General features: G+C 35.3%; 3 protein-coding genes and 2 non-coding genes across 5 annotated transcripts; 3 read left to right on the forward strand and 2 right to left on the reverse strand.

The window, feature by feature from the left end:
* Positions 1 to 6,048: 6,048 nt before the first annotated feature.
* On the forward strand, positions 6,049 to 6,966 carry LOC142615194 (uncharacterized). Its single transcript, XM_075787900.1, has one exon. It carries the CDS (start codon positions 6,274 to 6,276, stop codon positions 6,703 to 6,705), a length of 432 nt encoding a protein of 143 aa, XP_075644015.1. The 5' UTR covers positions 6,049 to 6,273; the 3' UTR covers positions 6,706 to 6,966.
* A 5,133-nt stretch (positions 6,967 to 12,099) lies between these two features.
* On the reverse strand, positions 12,100 to 12,185 carry LOC142618160 (small nucleolar RNA snoR116). The gene has a single exon (XR_012841207.1). It is a non-coding gene; the product is annotated as a small nucleolar RNA snoR116 (small nucleolar RNA).
* Positions 12,186 to 13,378: 1,193 nt separating this feature from the next.
* On the reverse strand, positions 13,379 to 13,460 carry TRNAS-GCU (transfer RNA serine (anticodon GCU)). The gene has a single exon. It is a non-coding gene; the product is annotated as a tRNA-Ser (tRNA).
* A 1,134-nt stretch (positions 13,461 to 14,594) lies between these two features.
* Positions 14,595 to 18,907, forward strand: LOC142617430 (uncharacterized). The gene is made up of 2 exons (XM_075790303.1): positions 14,595 to 15,610; positions 18,644 to 18,907. Exon 1 carries the CDS (start codon positions 14,854 to 14,856, stop codon positions 15,601 to 15,603), a length of 750 nt encoding a protein of 249 aa, XP_075646418.1. The 5' UTR covers positions 14,595 to 14,853; the 3' UTR covers positions 15,604 to 15,610; positions 18,644 to 18,907.
* Positions 18,908 to 20,860: 1,953 nt separating this feature from the next.
* LOC142615011 (uncharacterized) lies at positions 20,861 to 21,473 on the forward strand. Its single transcript, XM_075787661.1, has one exon. The coding sequence runs from the start codon at positions 20,881 to 20,883 to the stop codon at positions 21,277 to 21,279; it is 399 nt and encodes a 132-aa protein (XP_075643776.1). The 5' UTR covers positions 20,861 to 20,880; the 3' UTR covers positions 21,280 to 21,473.
* The last annotated feature ends 565 nt before the right edge of the window (positions 21,474 to 22,038 follow it).

A 22,038-nucleotide genomic window follows, 5' to 3' on the forward strand; every position in this document is an offset into this window, starting at 1 on the left:
ATTTCGCAAGTGCCTTGTTAGAAGCTATCCCGCGAAAGAGCCACATGTAGAACACATGACTGGAATGCGAAGAGTTATGCCAGCCTGGAGTTTTTGCGAATGTCTCGCGAGTAAAGTCTTCTTGGGAAATACTCGCAAAACATTCTATTTGGCTAATTTGTCATGTTTTGTTTTACCAAGTCTTTACCCACACTATATATACCCTCATTGCCCACCTATTGGATAAATATGACTTAGGGTAGTTGTATTGGTTGTTTGCGCTCATTTACTCTTATTTCACCCTTTGTTTTAAGTTAGAGTAAAAACAATCTAGTCGTAATTTTTATTTAGAATCTGAACAAACTCTTATGTTTTCAGGCAAATCCATGCTTTCATAAACAAGTAGTGTAATTATTTGTGGATTACTTAAAAAAAGGGCCAAACCAAGGCATAGTATACTGGTGACTGACTAGACCAGTCAAGTTGTTGATGACTCCACGGTTTCCACCTGCTACATTTACATAACGTAATTCATTTGTAAGCTTTTGTCAAGCGCAGCCACAAGACCATTTGACTGGTGAGAAGTGAGAACCATCTGGGAATTTACAAATGGCAATGGACCCACTCTACTTTGGTCTGTCCTCTCCGTGCTTTCCAAGCAAAGAAAAATTCGGAAACACTCCCCCACCTCCCACATATCTCTCACTCTCACTTACAGTCTCTTCAATATCACTATAAAATAGACCATCTTTCCTCAATTCTCATCCATCACACAACATTGCTCATCCATTTCTACTTTCTTCTGCTAAAGAAACCAAAAGCTGTCTAGCGCCTCTTCACTACTACTCCATCAAAAACTTCTTCTAAGTCAAACAACAATGGCTCTTTTCTCAGCTTTCTTCAATTGTTTCGTGCCCTCCTCTTTGTCACGTGTCTCCAATGATGCCATGAAAGCAGAGTCTTCAGAGAAACCCAAAAACAAATCCAAATCCAAATCCAAATCCAAATCATCATCTGAAGCTCCGATTGTAGTATCCCACTTCCCAGTTAATTCATACCTCTCCCGTCTGTAGTACTTGTATTATGATACTATATGACTACATGATGTTGAACTGGAAGATGGTTGTGTTTATTCAATGCAATCGTGAAATTCAGCAGTATCTAAAGCCGGGTTAATTTGAAACAAATATGTGTCAGAAGTCAGAACGTTTGCTGAAAGAATGATGATGAAAATATTTGAAGATTTTGGAAGGGATAATATTGTAAATATTGTCAATTATGGGGTTTTTCATGGTGGTGTAGATTGATGAAGAAAGATGTTTCATTATGTATTCATTTGAATTTGTCAAAAATTTTTTTTTTTTTCACTGTATTCCATACAATAAGGATAATCAATTAATCATTTATTCAATTGAATTTGTAAAATCCTTTTTTCTCTTCAGTGTCTCCCTTACAAATTACAATGAGGATAATCAATTAAAGGGCGAACCTAGAAAAAGGCATTCCAGTTTGGTAAGTTGGCTATATCTAGCTACAATATGGGCAAGGTTAGACTATAAAGATACATAAACTATCCATATATATGTTACTTATAAAGTTCGGCTAAAAAAATTAACATACTAAAAAAATTAATACGGTTATGTATTTTAAAAATAGAATAGTTAGATGACATGTTCTTCATGTTAGTCAAAGGGGAAGAGGAAGGGATGGGGGGATTCACCAAAGAGGAGGCAGAAGAGTCCCAAAAAAGTGAAAAACGCGTTATAATTATTTGTGTTGAAATGTTTGTCTATTCCTCCTTGCTCTCTACGCTAATTTTTTCTCCTATGTCTCCCTCCAAAGGATCAACTCTATTGATCCACCTTCAAAAGTCAAAGTAAGAAAAACAAAACAAAACAATATAAATATTAAATATTAAATATACTTGCACTTGTTTGTCATCTTGGAACCCGGTCATAAATAATTTGATTGCATCACTTTGTTGTTGTTAAATTTTCATTAAACAATAAGATTAATGAAAAATTCAATTTGAGCACCTTTGAGCGTGTTAAAGTCCACATCGATAGCAGTACAAATAATATGTATTTTTGTTGCTAATGCTATAGTTGATGATGTACATCAACTAAGCTTCTTTTTAGTTATATAATATTTTTTTGGGTAAATTCTGGCACACACAAGAAATTGCGTATCCAATATCTCTTATACATATTTATCTAAGTCAATTAATATATGCTATGCCCACGATAATAGCCCCCTCAAGGCTCCGGTGATATAGGTAGTATTCCATTGTTGTCGCACGGTATAAAGTCAATGAATTCACCTCGAAAACTCACTTTTTTGTCTTAAAAAAATGAAAAGTCCTATAACTTATATTTTTAAATATTAAGCAAATTTTACCGGATACAATTATGTTTAAATACTAAACAAATTTTACAATATATTTTTCGACATTTGAACTTTGAAGTGCCATAATTTATGCTAATCATAACGGTGGTTTCCATGAAAATGATGTTATGTTAATAATAATTTATCTCAACAAGTTACGAAATGTTAAGAAATTTATTGTGTTTGTAACTTTATCGTAAAGTATACAATTATTATAGGTAAATTTTAGAATTAAATATATCATGTGCATACTACCTTAACCTATTTTATAATTCCTAGAGTAGCTTGAGAATGGATAAGCTTAGGAATATTATTATTTTTATTGCATAATGATGCGTAATTATTAAAATATTTTAAACTTTTTTTTTTAGAAACTTATTTATTATATAATTATATCTCTGTCCCTTGTTCCACATGTCATGATCTTACACCAATGAACTTACTGATTCCACATGCCATGATCTTAACTAACTTCTTGACGTCAATTCAAATTTCCACATATTATTATATTATTACTTGTAAGCTGTGGCCAAATCGCAGGTACAAGACCCTAAGACTAGTGAGAACCATCTAAGAATTTACAAAGATTTAATTTGGTCTTCACCTTGCTCTCCAAGCTTATTCTTTTTTCTTTTTTCTTTTTTCTTTTTTCTTTTTTTATGATGAGTGCTCTCCAAGCATTTGGACTCACTAGCAACATAAAATTTGTTAGTCATATATATCACTGTCCCTTTTCTTCAGGCCAAATCATTGGCCATTGCCATCTCTGGTTTATCAATATAAATAAACCACCTTACTCCTCAAACTCTCATCAATCACACACTTCATTCATTTCAAACTTTGCTTCGCCAAAGAAACAACAACAGAAGAAAAACGCAATGGCACTTTTCTCAGCCTTCTTCAAATGTTTCGTGCCCTCCTCATTGTCACAAGTCTCAGATGATGCCATGAAAGCAGAGTCATCAGAGAAATCCAAAAGCAAATCAAAATCAAAACCATCTGGAGCTCCGATTGTTGTATCCTACTTCCCAATTAATTCAATGCTCTCCCGCTTGTAGTAATATACTAATATATATGACTACAAGGTGTTGAGCTGTATAATGGTATGGTTATTCCCTACAATCATGAAATTCTACGAAGTTCCAAACCAATTCAAATGAATCTTCTCTAACCTACTGCATGATGATTTATAAAATCATCCACGTGTATTAATTTTAAAAATATCACGACTCATGAAAAATGTCATATGACTAATAATACACGTGGATGATTTTTTTCAATTTTCATGTAGTTGGTTGGAGGAAAATTGAATTGGAGGTAAATTTTTCCCATTTGAAAATACTTCAATTGAGCATGTTTGACAAAGGAATATCGATGGAAATAGTTGTATCATGGGAATCTCAACTATGGCTTGGATTTTTCATGGTAGTCTTTAGCATGTTGTTTTGATTATTTTTTTAGAGTGGGATTATTGGGAGGAGGTATGGAGTATGAATAATTTGTAACAAAAATAAAGCATGAAGAAGATGTTGCAATATAACTTATCTGAATTGGTGTGAGCATTTGTTTATCCTTTTCAAGTGTATGTTTGACTCCAAATTAAAAAGTCAGTTTATTTTACTATTTAGCTTATTTTTAGTAGTATTCATGGGCTCCACTGTACTTTTCTTTTTAGATACTTATTCATGGATTTAGTATCTTATTTCAAATTAACTTCTACCTTTATCTTAGTATTTTCAGCAAAAAGCTTTCAATTTCGGTTGCGTTTGGTTGGACAGAAAATAAGTTTCAGAAAATGTTTTAAGCGTTTGCATGTGTTTGGCAACAACTGAAATCTTGGTCAAATGGAAAATCACTTGCATTGGCCATAAAATACTCCCTCCCCACCCGTAAAACATTTTCCATTTCTATTTTACCTTTAAATAGAGTTTTCCGTTGGAAAACAGAGAAGGAGAGGGAGAGAGCAACGACCCACACCAGAAAAGAGAGAGAGAGAGCTAGAGGGAGATCGCCGAATCGGTCAAATCACGCCGGTGAAGCCAAGATCGTCGTCCTCAACCCAAAGGCCCGTCGTCTAGCTCGCGTAGGGCGAGATCGAGGCGCGATCTCGCGCCATCGAGCTCACGCAGGGCGAGATCGAGGCGCGATCTCGCATCGTCGAGCTCGCGCCGGGCGAGATCGCGCTGGCGAGATCGGTGACCCACCAATCTCTCTCTTCCTCCTCCCTGTCTCACCTCCCTCTCTCAGTTTGACCAAATGATTTGGCCATGGTGTTGTTTTGATTTTTGTTTGTTTAGAAGTTGATGGATTGTAATTTTCTATTATAAAATTTGTTTGGAATGTGAGAAAATGTGAGGAATCAGTAAAAAAATTGCATTTTCAGAATGTTACCAAACACTTGAAAATATTTTCCAAAGTATTTTTTAAAATACCACCAAACACCTAAAAATATTTTCCTTTCCCGAAAATATTTTCACCTGAAATTATTTTACGCTCGAAAAATATTTTACATCCAACCAAACGCAGCCTTCAGCAAAATAAGCGGATCCCAAACAGACCCTTAATATAAGCATTAACAAGCAATAAGCAATGTAGGATCGATTGCAACATTGATTTCAATACAATTGGGTATACGATATTACAATTTTGAGATTACAACCACATAAAAACTGTATTTTGAACAAGTGTTGGCTTTTTTTGGGAAGGACTAAGGACCATGTTTTATAAGTCAAAAACGGTTTCATCTCGCTTCATTTCAGCAAACGGCTAACAGCATAATATTTGTGCTTTAATGTGTAAGCAGAGACAAAATTTAGAAAATGAAAGGAACCTACCTTCCCTTGTATACCTACCTTTCCTTGTATGCAAACTAATTCGCTATACCCTTTTGTCTCTCTACAAACAATCCAGTTAATCTATTCACCTAGATTACATCAATATAATGTCATCACTTATCTCATTCTCTTGAACCAATGACCAACACGTTCAAATTAGCTTCCACAAGAAAAATTGACCCCCTTCCTTCCATTACCAAAAACAAAATGGCACTTAATCAAAATATTCAGTGGAGGAAACAACATCAAAGATGCTTCGTAAGGTTTATATTAGATCAATTAGAAAATAAATTCCCATCATATATTAGACAACTTGTATTGATGTTTCATTCGAGTAGATTTTAGATGAGGTTTTCACTTTTTAATTGGGTTTTTATTTTTTAAGAAATTATAAAAACTCGCTTGGGATTGAATTACATCACCCGCAATCTCAAAAGTAGATTAGTAAATTAGTGGTAAATAGTCCACAATTTCCTTTTCCTTTCATGTGTGTATGTGTGAGGGTGCATTTTCCTTCCCACCATTTTTCTTCATTTTTACCTTTCATTCTTAAACAATATAAACACAATAAATTTCACAACTTCAATCAAAACATTTGAAACAACATTATTTTCACTTAAAACCACCCCTAACATGAACTTCATTGTATAATAATAATCACAACCTACCGACTCATCTCAGTAGTCATCAAATTTGTAGTAAATCTAGACACTCATTATTAATCTTTTACTTTTATCACAGTCTTTTGGAGTACAAAACTAGATAAAATGTCGTTGTCCAGAGACTCGTTCTCATCCACCAATCTTGATAAATCAACGGGCCAAATTCCAACTCGTAATCCACCTATAGATATTTGTGTAAGCTTCGCTGCTCCCCACGTATTTGCCAAAGACCACAGTGATAGCTCCTCGTGAATATTCCACAAACCAAAACCGTTGCATTTACGTAATTTCCACAATTTTCAACCACCTCAAACAGACTCACTCATGTCTATCTTCACAAGCTCATATATTGTCTTCACAACATTGTTAGCCATACAAACAAATTGAGAGAGAGAGAGAGAGTTAAGTAAGAGATGGGGGTGGTGATAATAGATGGATCAACGGTGCGTGACTTTGTGAGCGACGAGGCTCAGTTCAAGAAGAGCGTGGACGAGAGGTTTGCAGCTTTCGATCTCAACAACGACGGGGTTCTCTCGCGCGGCGAGCTCCGCAAGGCCTTCGAGTCCATGAGGCTCCTCGAGAGCCACTTCGGCATCGATGTGGCGACCACTCCGGATCAGCTCACCCAGCTCTACGACTCCATATTCGAGAAGTTTGACTGTGATCGCAATGGGACTGTGGATGTGGAGGAGTTCAGGGCGGAGATGAAGAAGATCATGCTTGCTATTGCTGATGGACTAGGGTCCTGTCCCATTCAGATGGCTCTTGAGGATGGTGATGAAAGTTTGCTTAAAAGGGCTGCAGATCTTGAGGCTTCTAAGTCTGATTCTAAGGCCTCCTCCTAGTCCTAGTCCTCATCATTCCTTAACAATCCAATCCCATTGTGCAGATGCTTCTTCTGGGCTGGGTTTCTAGTTTCCCCTATATATATGCATTTTTTTTTGGGTGAAAAATAAATAAATTATATATATATATATGCATATTATGAGTGATGTTCTTCGTGTACTCTTTCTCTATATTATGTGCAATATTTTTATGTAAATAAGTGAGCAAGCACAATTCTCGGATCTCATTTCTCATCACTCAAACTCAGTTTTGATAACTCATATCTGTATCTCTACTTTTTCCTTAACTCTATCTTATTTTTGTATCTTATTTTTGTTTGGTTTCAAATCTGGGTGAGTTTAACTCAAAATTTTGACAAAGTGGTGAAGGCCATGTCTCTCTTCTCCATCTCTTTCATTTTTTTTTTCCTCTCCTCTTTCACGAAGCCTGAAAGATTGAAAACTTTCTCCTCCCATTTTCGGCCTCTACCACCAACAACAACCCACAAACCCACCAATTGCAATTCTCAAAAACCCAACTCACCGCCATTGTTTTGCATCCACCACCGTACAAATCACCAAAAATCAAACCCATCCATCATAGCAGATCCACCAACACCTTCAACATCACAACAAAATCTTTTACATATATATATATAATGAAAATAAAAATAAAAAGAAATACCAGAAAAGATTACCCCACATAATCTAATCCACAACTCCAAGCCCAAAAAACACATCTTAACCCGATTAAAACGCAAATCGCAACTGAAATCGAAGCCCTCTGCCATCACAAGCGTGAAGAAAAAGAAAGAATGAAGAAGAATAATAAGAAGCTGAGAAAAAAAGAAAAAAAAAAGAAAAGAAAGATAAGAAAAGGCGAAGCAGCTGAAAGAACCCAGCTCGAAGAAGAAAAGAAAGAAATAAAAGACAAAAGAGCAGAGGGAGAGAAGAAATATCAGTACGGAGGAGAGAAAAGGTAAAGAAGTAAAAAAGGTTTGACCGCATGTGTGGTCTTGAGCGCATTTTCATTAGATATATTTTTTTTAAAAATTATTTTGACTTATCAAATATTTACTTTATTATTTTACCACATTATTTTACAATATTTCATTTATCAGATGTTTTATCTTTCAATTTTATACATTAAAATAATATTTACTCATTTCTAATATCATCATCAACAACAACGGGACCGGCTCTTCTCTAGTCTCAAAGTCTCCCGTTCTCTCCTATTTTAAAACTGATGAAGGACACGTAGCAAAAACAAAATCTAAAGGTTACAAAAAAGCCACGCTGAATACAACTTTTTTCACACCTAAAAAGTCTGACCACTCTCTTTCTCTCTCTCCCACAAAGCCTTTCTTCTCTTCTTTGCCTCTCTCTTCTTCTCCATCACCACCGAAACTTGAGCATCAAAGCTTGCCGAAAAAGAAGGGTAAAACAAAACAATAGATTAGGAAATTAAAAAGAGCAAAAGATCCATTTAACATAAATAATACCCACTGCCAATGTTACCACAAAATCAATCATAACATTAACATTTAATTCAAAAGAACAATTCCTGAGAGAAGAAACTATTAAAAATAAATAAATAAAGAATTGTATTTGGCGTGGCATCTTTGCAACCTTTGGATTTTGTTTTTGCCACATGTCCTACATCAGTTTTGACACATCAAACACCTACTTTATCATTTTACCACATCATTTTACAAAATCTCATTTATCAGATATTTTATCCTTCAATTTTATACATTAAAATAATATTTACGACACATTAAAATAATATATTTACTCATTCCTAATATCATCATCAACAACAACAACAACGGCACTACCGCAACAACAGCCACCAACAAGCACTGCCGCAACAACGGCCACACCACCATCGGCACAAACACCACCACGGCCACACACACACAACCAGAGAGATCGATACAAACCCACATCCACCAAATCAAACAAACCCACATCCCAAATCCACCAAATCAATTATAAAATCAATTACAATTTACACTAAAATCATAAATTGAATCAGACATACACCGAGACATTTTGAATCGGACGCCTCCATCGCCGTCACTGAAGAAAGTTTTCACTTCTGGCCATCGTATCCTTCACACTGGAGTTCCTCTTCGTCGCAAAGTGGGTCAGTGATCAATGGCAAGCCTGGGCAGTCTCTGTCTCTCGACATGGTGAGATCGGTGTGGCGAGACGGCGATGAGAAAAAACGAGATTGGCGTGGCCAGACAGAGAGAGAGAGAGAGAGAGAGAGAGAGAGAGAGATGTGTTGCAGACGAGAGAGACAGAGAGAAAAAAAAAAAAAACGAATTAAATAATTCAAACAGTGTTTGGCATATATGTCTGTACCGTCTCAAATATGAGACAGTACTGTAGATGTGCCAAAAATTTTGGCCTTTGAAACATCTCATGAGACTCATATTTTGGAGTTTGGTGTGCCAAATGTGCCATATTTTGACATTTGGCACACCTAATGAGAGTGCTCTTAGTTAACAATCCATTTAAACAAAATTTTATGTAAAAAAATTAATGTTTTGACAGCTTTTTTCATTTCTCATAAAAGTAATGTCAAAATTTTCCTAAAATAAATTATTAATCAATGCCTTAAGGACACTCGTTAACATGACTCTTACAAAAATCCCTAATATCTCATTTAACAACTTTTGAAAACAGAAACCGTTTGGTAACGTTATTCTAGTAACGCTTGTGTTTTTTGAAAATACGTGTTCGTGAAAAAGTGTATAGATATATGTGTAATGTTTAAAAACTAAAAAGTGTTGTTCAAAATACCGTGCCAAAAGGCCCCTTTTTGTTTCCGTTTTCCATCATCCAAACTCAAAATTTTGAGTTTTTGAATGATGGAAACAAACATCTAAAACCAAGCCAAACACTGCATCATTTGTGAGATCCACAAGTTTTGGATGATGGATCATGAAAACTAAGTGATATCACTCAATTTTCATGATATCCAAACAAGCTCTAAGTTGTTCATAACCTCAACACCTAACTTTTAGGAATGAACTCTTATTCTAACACAACTTCACATCTGTGGATTAAGACCATTCCTTTCTATATGCAATACTTAGGTCCTGAAAAGAAGAATCATATATTGTAGATGACTTCATCATCAAAAAAAGGAACCAAAACAAAAAAAAAAATAAAACACACACAAGTCTCACAGGTAAAAGGTGTCCTATGGTCACTAGTTTTGGATGATGGATCATGAAAACTGAGTGATATCACTCAATTTTCATGCTATTCAAACAAGCTCTAAGTTGTTTATGACTCCAACACCTAACTTTTAGGAATGGACTCTTATTCTAACACAACTTCACATCTGTGGATTAAGACCATACCTTTCTATATGCAATACTTAGGTCCTGAAAAGAAGGGTCATATATGGTAGATGACTTCATCATCAAAAAAGCAACCAAAAAAAAAAAGAGTAAAACACACACAAGTCTCACTGGCAAAAGGTGCCCTATGGTCACTAGTTTTGGATGATAGATCATGAAAACTAAGTGATATTACTCAATTTTCATGCTATCCAAACAAGCTCTAAGTTGTTCATGACTCCAACACCTAACTTTTAGGAATGGACTCTTATTCTAACACAACTTCACCTCTGTGGATTAAGACTATTCCTTTCTATATGCAATACTTAGGTCCTGAAAAGAAGGGTCATATATGGTAGATGACTTCATCATCAAAAAAAGCAACCAAAAAAAAAAAAAAGTAAAACACACACAAGTCTCACTGGCAAAAGTTGTCCTATGGTCACTAGTTTTAGATGATGGATCATGAAAACTAAGTAACATCACTCAATTTTCATGTTATCCAAACAAGCTCTAAGTTGTTCATGACTCCAACACCTAACTTTTAGGAATGGACTCTTATTCTAACACAACTTCACGTTGGTGGATGAAGGGTATTCCTTTCTATATGCAATACTTAGGTCCTGAAAAGAAGGGTCATATATGGTAGATGACTTCATCATCAAAAAAAAAAAAAGGAGTAAAACACGCACAAGTCTCACAGGCAAAAGATGTCCTGTGGTCACTAGTGTGCCAGTGCACAAACGAAATGACAAATACAGTGGTAGGGTGGTGAAATAAGCGTGGATTACACTGCCTCTAAACTTTACAAATTTTCAACGCAACTCACAAGAAAAGGAATGCTCTCCCAAGTATTTTTATTGATCAATAGCCTTCTCTTTGAAAAAATGTAAATACACAATCAGCACAAATAAATTTTGATAAAAAAGAATGATCTATATAGTTAAGGAAAGACTATTCCATTATAAAATTGAAACCAAGCCCATATGGACACTGGAAGCAGAGTATTGGTCATTAGTGAGATAAGAAGCAAATTTAAATTAAAAAAAAAAAGAGTGATTATGTTTGCAAAACCACATACTTTTAAATATATATATATATATATATATATATATATGTAATTGCAAAACATCATCTTTCCCAGGAAATGAAAAAGAATTTAAGTTACCAATAGATAAGACCAACCATTCTAAACTACATAGAATCAAATACTTTTCACACTTAAGTATGAAATAATTTCATTTTAAATCATAAACCATAAAACAAAGCTGAACTTAAGCTTAACCCAAGATGAAAAACTATTGGTTTTCCATGGATTACAGAGAACTCATGAGCAGAACTGCTTTGATCTTGTTTTTAATGTCATCAATGCTATATAAGCTCAACAGCTTAGATAACAAATGATGCAGAATGACAAGACAACGGAACATTATCATGGAGATTTGCTTAAACTAATGAGACTCTTAATTTCTCCACTTTTTCAACACATTTTACTGAAACAAGGCCAATAGGTTTGTAGGAATTCATACAGACACTGTGAAACAATTCCAGCTTAAAGCCAATAGGCTATGAACATGAGTACATGGAGACAATTCAAAGAGCTCAAGCTTATGTAAACACAAACTCTATTGTCCAACCATTAATTCCAATCATTTCATTTACAAGTAAGCAGACGATTCAGGGAATGCATTCATGTGACACTGTGTCCTAATATGAGAATAGAACTAGTTGATCACATAAAAAAAAACTACACCAAGTAATTTGTCAACACCCACCACCAATTTGTGTAAAATCTATTTTCTTTTGACAGTAATCACCAAGGAGAAAATCTCTTATGTATGGCAAGTTAATCCACCACCACAGCACTGGTATTAAAAATTTTTTTTCTCACATTAGTAATATAAATGATCAAACCAACATTCAATACAGGACACTTCAGATGCATCAAGGAAAAAGTCTTGGTAAACATGTCATAACACATGCAATCTAGGAATAGCACAAGAAGAAATCAAATGCAAAACATAAAACACTATTCAAAGTAAATAGAGTTTAAGAAAAAGGGGTCAAAGAGTAATCATTTCTTATGACATCTACAAGCCTTAAAGCTTTCATAGTTTGACGGTATTGACATCATCCTCACTGCCTCTACAACTTACCAATTGAGAATCAAAAAACCATAAACTAATAATAATAAGTCAATAGCAGAAATTCCATAGCAGATACTCAAACCATAACAAAATGGAATTAGGCACACCTACTACAGGAAAAAATAAATTCTTCGCCTAGATATACCAACCTACACAAATGGGGTTATATCCATTACACTCATTTATCTAACAATGCTCCAATAGTAGAAGCGATGAGACACTAGGAATTGAATAATAGAAGGTGTATGAATATATTAAGATATTACCATAAATTCGTAAAACATGGTGTATAGAAAAACACAATAGACACAATAGCCTATTGTATTCTATAAAAACCATAGTCTATGTATTTATGGTAATATCCTAATATATTCTAACAGAATCAATCTATGTTTATACCAATTCACTCCACCCCTTCCTATTGTTCTGGCAGTACAAAATAAAAGAAAGCCAGTTGCTTGAAGTACCCTCCACCCAGGGTGCACATACCTTGACTCTCACATGTATGTTTTAGGATCCAAACACCTTGAACCTAAAAGCATGTGAGAGGTGGGCACATGAGCACATGGGATAGGGTATCTAAGCACTAAAGATAAGAGTAAAAAAAATGGTTAATTGCAGCAGAATTGGTATAAAAATTTCAGACCCAGTCAAAATTAATGTCTAACCCAAGAGGGGATTTAACTGAGAATCTTATTCTTCCATATAGGAGCATCTGAGAAAGCATAAGCCACATGAACATATATAAAAAAGGCAATAATGCGAGACTCTCTCTGCTTCCAATAATCAATATAGGCAATGTACAGCGCTGTAAACGCTATGGAGAAAGCGCATCAGAGACTCTAATTTATTGCCCTTTTTGAGTTTTGAAGGGTGTGAGTGAGATTCTATAATGATGTAATGAAAGTAAAAAATAAAAATGAGAGAATAAAGACTAAAGCACACAACATAACATAACAGAGAAAAAGAGAAAGATCTAACCTTTGATTGAAGTTAGTTGAAACTTGATTAAAGGTATTAACTTTAATTATAAGATATGATAATAGAGAGAGAAGAGTGAAGAAGGAAGATGATAAGAGAGAAATAGGAGTCCAAAAAAGTAAAAGGTAGCGAGAGATATAGAGAGAGAGAGAGAGAGAGCTCCTTTTGGTAGTGGGAATGAGAAGAAGGTGAAGATAAAAAAGTGATAAACGTCGCCTGAGAGATTCGAACTCTCGCGGGGAAACCCCATGTACTTAGCAGGCACACGCCTTAACCACTCGGCCAAAGCGACGCTTCTTGTTACCTCGATTTCATTTATTGCTATCTATACATCACACAATCTTAAAACATACGACCTCACACTACTTTGGATTTGTTGTAAACATAGCATTTCTCTTAAAATAATGCAAGATAAGGGAAAATTTTGCTAAAGAGCATCTGACCGAAGTTATTTAATTATGCAGCATCTTTTTGGAACTCGAATTTGTCAAACTTGAGTTCCAAGCGAAATTCGAGTTTCAAGCGTTATGTTTGATCAAATTATCATAATGTTTGGAACTCAAGTTTTACTTAAGGTCCGTTTGGATACAGTCAAAAACTGAAAATGCAACGAAATAATTTTTAAATGTGTGAATAGTACCGTGAGACCCATTTTTAATGAAAAATTACTGAAAAGTGAGATTTGTGGATCCCGTGAATAGTGCACAGGTCCCACTAGTGTGCACTATTCACACAGAAAAGTCAATAATCACAGCTCCCCAAAAAAAAAAACAACAACAACAACTCACAAATGCTGGACGTGTATTTTGCTTTCTAAACAAACACTTAGTGTCTGTTTGACAAAAATTATTTTTTCCAACTTATTTTACTATTCAGCTTATTTTTTATACTATTCATGAGTTCTACTGTATTGTTTCATCTAACTTTTACTTTCATTTATAATACTTTCAGCAAAAAAATTTCAGTTTTAACAAAATAAGTGAATCCTAAATGGATTATTAGAATTGAATTTGAGTTTGACAAATTAAAGGTTAAAAAAATGCTATATAACAAAATAATTTTGGGCCGGTGGTTTTTTTTTAAATTATTCCTAAAATTATGCTAAAATGCCCAAGAAAAAGACAGTCGAGTCAACAGTGAAAGTGAATAGCATTAAGCTAAGCATTCCTATTCCTAGCATATATATAGTATTTTTTAAATTTAAAGAATGAGACCCTCCACCAGTCCACAATTCCCTCTCCCTATCCTATTCCACTGCACCACTAACGATACAGCTGACCGACCATACCATAGATGCATTGAAACTTCCTATCTATCTCTCCTTTTTTTATGGAAAATGGGACCCACTTCCCCTATCAAAAAAACAAAAATAAACCCACCAAACAAATCAATACAAAACAGATTACAGAACAGAACAGAAACTTTTGTTATCTTTCTCTCCTCCAATTTCCCAATTTCCAATTTCTAATCCACCCCATTCCACCCCCACTGCCCCACACCCACCGTCACTGTCACTATCACCACGCAATGCAGTACTTAACTGAAAAATACTCCTTACTATTTGTTAATTACTTTTTATGAAAAAAAAGTAGGTAGAAAATAGTTGAGAGAAAGAGAGAGAATATCCTCTCTTCCTGAGTCGTGAGGTAGAGGCCAGCAAGCCCAGCACCAAAGCATCTTGCAGCATGAACAGCACCAGATGCGCCACCGACACCAGAATGGCTGCTGGGCTTCCTGAGACCGAAGAAGAAGAAGAGATGCAAGGGCAAATATACACATACTGGTGCCATGAATGTGACATGAGCGTTAATTTGATCTCTCGTTCTCTTTCCCATTCCCAATGTCCTCACTGCAACAGTAGCGATTTCCTGGAGCTCATGGATTCCACCATAACTACAACAACAACTACCCAACAACAAGACTCCTACTTTCTTGACAACCCCACCCTCCTCCACCGCTTCTTCCTCCTCCACCACAATGAAGAAGACGACAACAACAATAACAAGAACAACCACTTTGACTCTTCTTCTCTCTCCACCATCACCATCTCCTCATCCATGCTGGACTCGGACCCAGTTCTTCTCTGTGCCATTTGCAAGGACGACCTTCTCCTCCACTCCCAAGCCAAGCAGCTACCTTGCTCTCATCTCTACCATTCTCAATGCATTCTCCCCTGGCTCTCTTCCCACAACTCCTGCCCTCTCTGCCGCTTCCAACTCCCCACCACCGCCGCCGCCGCCGCCGGGACACTCTCCTTTCGTGATTTCCTCCACGATGAGGTGGAGCAGGAACAGGATTGGCTTGGCTTTACCAACACTCTCAGGCACATTGCCCGCAGACAAACCATGATTGCTGCTGCTGCTGCTGCTGCTTCTGGAGATCAACATTTGGACCTTGATGACAATGACCACAATGCTCATATCATTCTACCTTAATTTCCTGGTGGGTCTTTTTATTTTTCAATTTTCCAATTTCATTCTTTGACTTTCTCTACCGAAGTTCACATCTTTATTATTTTTCAGCAATTTTTGTATGTGGGAATTCCAGGCCTTTGCTTTTTGTTCATGATAAAAGTAAAACACTTTCATTAGTATTTAATTCCTCTTCTTCCTCCACGTGTGTTTTCTGTCTTTTGAATAGCAGGAAAGGTTCACTTTGAAAAGGAAAATTAATATATACAACTTTACTTGGGTATTAAGTATTAACATAGATATTTTCATGCCTTCTAAAAGACCATAACTGGTTGTTTCACACAATTCTGCTGCTGACACTAGATAAAGAACCCAGCTTTAAAATAATGATTATGTAAATGAAGTGGAAATATGGCCTTACTAACTATACTCCTACTAGTATAAAGTCAATATAGCTTTAAGAGTGTGAAGAATTATTTGTTAGGCATTTTCAAGGTTTCTAATAAGTTGATTATCTATTTTTAAGTACTAGAATCAATACTTGTTTTACCCCAATGGTTACGGCTTCCAGTAACTATACTTTGTCTTAGATTAAGCTCGTAGGTGATCTTTTTTTCTTTTTTTTTATTACTCATAGTTGTGCAATTTGTTGAATCTATTACCAAGCAACCCAACCTTTAATTTAATTCTTATTTTCTAGTTATATGACTAGAGTTCTTGAAGCTGTGAGAGAAATTTGTGTTTTTTGTTGAAATTGGTTGTCTGATGGGTTATGCTTCATGTGCAGCATCTGATGTTTGGTAGTTTATTGGCCAATATATAACAATGGTTTAGTATGCTTTGAAGTAATGGAAGTAGTGATACCTAAATCTTTCAGGCTTGATTATATTTTTTTGTCAACTCAGAGTTTTATGGTTCCAATTAGGTAAATAATATTTCTCTAACACTTTTAGAAAGATAAATTTATGGTTCCCTATGGTTTTCCTGTTCCTTAATGATAAAGTTTCTGTAGATGTTTCCACTAATGCTCTCAAATATAGCATCTAAAAGCATGTGTTTATGCTGCCTTATTTCTGTCTGATGAAAAATAAGTCTGAACACTAATGGAGCTAATAAAAAAGTACAAAGAACAATGAAAAAAGATGGGCATAATGGAGAATTTATTGGTATGTGTAGTGCAGCAGCAGTTGAATTATAATAATGGTCATGTCTGTGCACTGTAATGACTTTTTTATTCTAATTCCCTCTGAAATTATTTTGGACTTAACACAGCATCTTCAAATTAAATCAGTAAGTTAAATTGAATTGAAGAATGCTATATAACTGCAAGTTTAAGTGAAATAATAATTTTGACAGAAATTCCAAATATCTTTGATTTGTGGGTTAATGCTTGGGCCATGATTTTGATTATTACACTTGTTTAGTGGATATAATCTGTCAGATGTTCTTTTAAGCAATTACACTGACCCTCGCCCTTGGGCTTGGGGTACATTTGTTCAAAAATATCAAAATGAAAACTTGTGTACAAATTTAAAATATTTTTTTACTACTCATAGTTGAGCAATTCATTGTGATGATATTTGATTGCCAATCCTTAAGCTGCTGCTACTTTCTCTGGCTCCCCCTTAAAGAACAGCTTTCAACTTTCTTCCTTCTCTTTGCTATATATATACTTTGGTACTGAGAATATAAAATAGGAAAGGTCCTAAATGTATTGGAAGATATAATGGTTGAAGAAGAGTGGTTGGGGGATTGTGGGAGATTGCAAATAAACGTGAGGAGATGAGGTAAAGGTAAAGGGAAAGAAACCCACCAAAAAAGGGGTAATGGTAGTAGTAGTACTTGTTGCAGCAGTAGTAATGAGTGTGGCTGTTCTGTAGTACTTGTAATAGAAGACTTTTCCACCAGCACATCTGCCGTACAGTTTTGTATTTCATCAAACAGCTGTGGGAAGCCTCTATATGCCCGTCTTGTACTTTGGATTCAACTTCATTATTCTTTCTGGTTTATATTTTTTTACTTTATTGATGATTTCTCAACCACTTCGTTTGATCATCAACAACCATCTATATTGTAGCTCAAGAGCTTTCATTAGTCTAATTGGTCCAGAGTTCCAGTTTGAAGTTGTCCTCCAACTTAAATCAGGATAGTATTTCTATAAAACTCACATCAAATGTATGCTCACACAAAATTAAACTTGAAGTTACTTCGAGCCAGACAAATGAAGACATTATTCTTCTGAGTTTTGCAAATGTGAAAGTGATTATTTTTCATTTATTTCATTAGTCCTTTCTTGTTTAGATGCAATAGGTGACTCTGGTGTCTCTAAATATTCACCTAAAAATTTGTGACAAGGCAAGAGATGTATCTGAGAGAGATGGGAGACAGGCTTTATACATATTAAGTAGGCTGCGTTTGGGATCAAGTTGTTGCTATATATCTAGTTCTGGCATTTTTATGGCTTAATTCAGTAATTGTGTTGGAATTTCATAAGTCTGGATGTATTTTCAGTATGCTCGTTAGTTTGTATTTGCTAATTGACACATGGAGTTTATTTATAATATCTCTGCCACTCTGTTTGATAATCAACATCCCTTTATCTCAGCTCATGCTGAGATTAGTTTGATTGGTCGAGCAACCTGAAATGCTTTATCACCAGTTTGAAGATTTCCGCCAATTTGGTGTTATGTCAGGATAGTACAATTCTATAAAATATAGACCTATTTTAGTTATGTGCTTTCCTGTATCAACTTTAAGTTGAATTCTATGCAAACAAATCAAGAAATCATCATGTGTGTGTATGCGTTTCAATGTTGCAAAGTAAATATAATTTTGTATCATCTGTCACCTACTGCCTTTCTTCTTTACCTGCATTGGATAAACCCCAGTGGCCCAGGAATATCTTCCCAAAAACTGTGACAAGACACGAGTTGTATCTGAGAGAGATGGGAGATGTAGAGATCAGAATTACTCATATAATGTACATAGTCTTGGTTGATTTCTACTTCTTGCTGCATTTCAACTGGCTTCTATCTCATTTTGATGTCCTTATAACTTATTGCAGGTAATGTATATAATTTGTTATTAGGAGAATCTGAATTCAGTCATTGAAGAGCTTCTGATGAAGTGTAAATCTGCAACGGATAATTGTATCCTGTTCCATTTTTGCTAGGTATAGTGCACCACCCAATAAGATGATAACCTGGTTTTATGCGTGACTATTGTGCAACACCTCTCTCTCTCTCTCTCTCTCTCTCTCTCTCTGAATTGAATATTATGTAATCCAAACTCTCCTTCAATTTCAATAAAATAGAAGGTTAAGTTGCTATTTTAGTGTACCAGTAAAGCTTTGATCTGAGTGTTTATTTATGATTTCACTTTGCAAAACTATTTTAATGCCACCCATGGAACTTTCCCTTTAACTTTAGTACACCCTCTAGAATTGCTTTTGCAACTGCATCATTGCCTTCTTTATTGTACAATAATAGAATCTGGCTTTCAGATTTTATAGTGAGTTCTGCTGTGTTTGGATTGTAACTCTCAACATGTTTATATGAGGTCCCGTGTGATTTTGTCATCCACTCAGCTGATTGATTAACGTCAGGCCAACCCCAACCAATTAGGTAGGATCTGTCATGGGTGTCATCCAACTACACAAGGAAGAGATGCATGTGAAGACGCGTATAAAATTTTCTAACATTTTCTTCTACTCAATTCTCTCACCCACCAATGAGCTATAGCTTAATCAACACTTCATAGTTCCTACACACGGAAGGGTTGCATGTCAAGGGACGTACAGTATAGAGTTTTATACATTTTCTTCTTCACAATTATTTCACAGTGCTAATGGGCTGTAGATTAATTGGCAATTCCTTGTTCTCCCATAATAATCGGATGAAGGATGAGGTGATGTGTTCAAAACTCACTAGGTGCAGGCGGTGTTCATATCAATTTTTTAAAATAAAATTAAATAAATAAATGAATTTCACACCACATCTGTCATTGCAAACCATGCAAGAGGATTATGCATGTGAGTTTTGATTTGTCCAAGAATTAGGCGCGTAGTATAACTCCAATCATATTGACTTGGAATTTCTTTGTGAAAGTGTAAGGGTCTGTTTAAATACTGCTTATTTTACTGAAAATTGAAAATTTATTGTTGAAAATACTGTAGTAAATATTTTTTATTGCTGAATACACTGTTCACGCGTTTTTCATCACTTAGCTAGTCCATGAACAATGAAATGGGACCAGCCAAGTGAAACGCAAACACACGTAAACGTAGAAATGCCGTAAACGCACACTAAGAGATTTCTTTGGAAATGAGTAATTTCATTTCAAAAGAACCGTTATACAGACTGTTCAAAAACTCAACCCAAATAGGATTGAATTCTATTAAGATAAGCAATTTCGAATCTTATTGAACAAAAACTCCCTAGGTACCTTTTTCTAAAAAAATCAACTCTTTAGGTTCCTGATCCTAGAAAAAAAAAATTCTTGTAATACTTATCAAGGAGAAAAAGTGTAGCTAAGGGACAAAGAAATGTGAGGTGGCGCCACATAAATATAATGGCAGTCGTATGCGACTCTTATTGTCCAAGTCCATGGTCAGCATGTTTGTGGTCCTTGTCACTTTCACGGCTCTTTCCTTTACTCTAAAATCCAAATCCAATAATGCAATGTGATGTTTTAAGGTTGTTTGTAAATGCAATTAATAATTTAGAACAGAAAAGGGATTTGGTTACCTTATTGTGCTGTTAACAATGAGTATTAGAAACGTGAAACATAACCATCTGCAACTGCAATAATTGATGCCAATGCTACCCTACCATACAAATTTCACAGAAGATAAGGCAAACATAAATTGAACTGCACAGACACCTACACCTACGGTCTGTGATCAAATGGTCTCATTTCATTTGATGACTTTCGTGTGAACTCTTTGCAAAGCTTATTGGATAAACAAATAACACGTGGTATCTAGAATATGGTTGTTTTGCTCATGAAGGTGGTTATACTTTTAAAGCCCCTAAAATGAATGTGTCAAAATTGACCAATTCCCACCTTCATGCTCATGAAGGTGTCACGTTTGCAATTACGCTTGATGATCGCTAAATAGGTCCACAATCAATTAAATTATTAGGCATTTTCCTTTCTGACACCTAGCCACGTGCTATATATTTGCTTGGTTTACACTGAATGTTAAGTACAGTAGTTTGAGGCGGCTAAGTCAATAGTCAAAGAGGAAAGGCTTGCAAGTTGCAAAATCTCTTTCCAGCTTTTATATAAGGACTTGTGTGCATGGTCTTTGCTAAATCCAATTCATCATTTCTCACCTCTCTTTTGCTATCACACACACGCATACTCGATCAAAACTTTAGCCTCTCTCCCAGTCCAAAAATCTCATTATCAACAAGAATGATGATGATGATGGATAGTGATTTAGGACACATGCTTATGAAGGTGGCCGTGTTTTTTCTAGTACAAGCTTTGGTGTATCTCATACTTTCAAACTCATCAAGCATCTTCTCCAAAAACACCCAGAGATCATTTAGTTTCAAACCAGCTCGGTCTGTAAGTATTAACAGAATTCTTGCTGCAATTAGCGACATGCCTGCTGGTGGCGAGCCGTCTCCTCTTCCAAGAGGCCCTCAGTCTCCAATCAAGGAAAATTCAAGGCCTCATGAGCACACATCTTAGGCCTTTTTGTTTGTTGTTGGTTTTGGTTTTGGTTTTCTTTTTTGTTTTGGTTTTCATATATGTACTTCCATTCATTTTTCTTTTATACTAGTATTAATTATTTGTGGCACAGCTTTGGCTGCTGGCTTCTATATTGTAAGATTGATTGTGTTGATGTGTACATGAATTAGACGGATTCTTTGGTTCTTTATTCATTCATTGGACAGAGATTGTTATTGTAGCTAGTAAACAGATTTAGCTTTCATATAAAGTCTTTTTAGCACCACTTATCACGCGTTTTCTAGTGATATGGCAATCGGTGAGTGGTGGCAGGATATAAATGATAGATCCAAAAAATGTTTTAATAGGAAGAGAAAATTTTAAATTGTGGATGTTAGACATATAGCCAATATCATATGGAAAGATGATCAATGTAGTAATTCAATCCACTATTCATGTAGATCAAACATGAATTCATTATATATGTGGAGATCTAATGCTGTGTTGAATTTACTAAACATATCCTCTGCATATGGGAGCCAATTACCTCTTCACAAAGTTTTTTTTTTTTTTTTTTACATGTAAAATTTTTATGGAAGACAAATTTCTAGCCAGACAAATGAAGACATGTAAAAGTTCTACCAATTCCTTAGTTGAGAAGTTATTTCCATCAACCATTACTTCTTCTTTTTTTAGTGCAGTAGCACCCGATGTACAAAATAATTTCTTTATCATTATTGCTCATTTGGGTCTCTCTTTGGAGCCCTTTATCCAGAATAC

This window comes from Castanea sativa, chromosome 11 (assembly GCF_040712315.1).
Source record: "Castanea sativa cultivar Marrone di Chiusa Pesio chromosome 11, ASM4071231v1".
In the NCBI taxonomy this organism is placed as follows: Eukaryota; Viridiplantae; Streptophyta; class Magnoliopsida; order Fagales; family Fagaceae; genus Castanea; species Castanea sativa.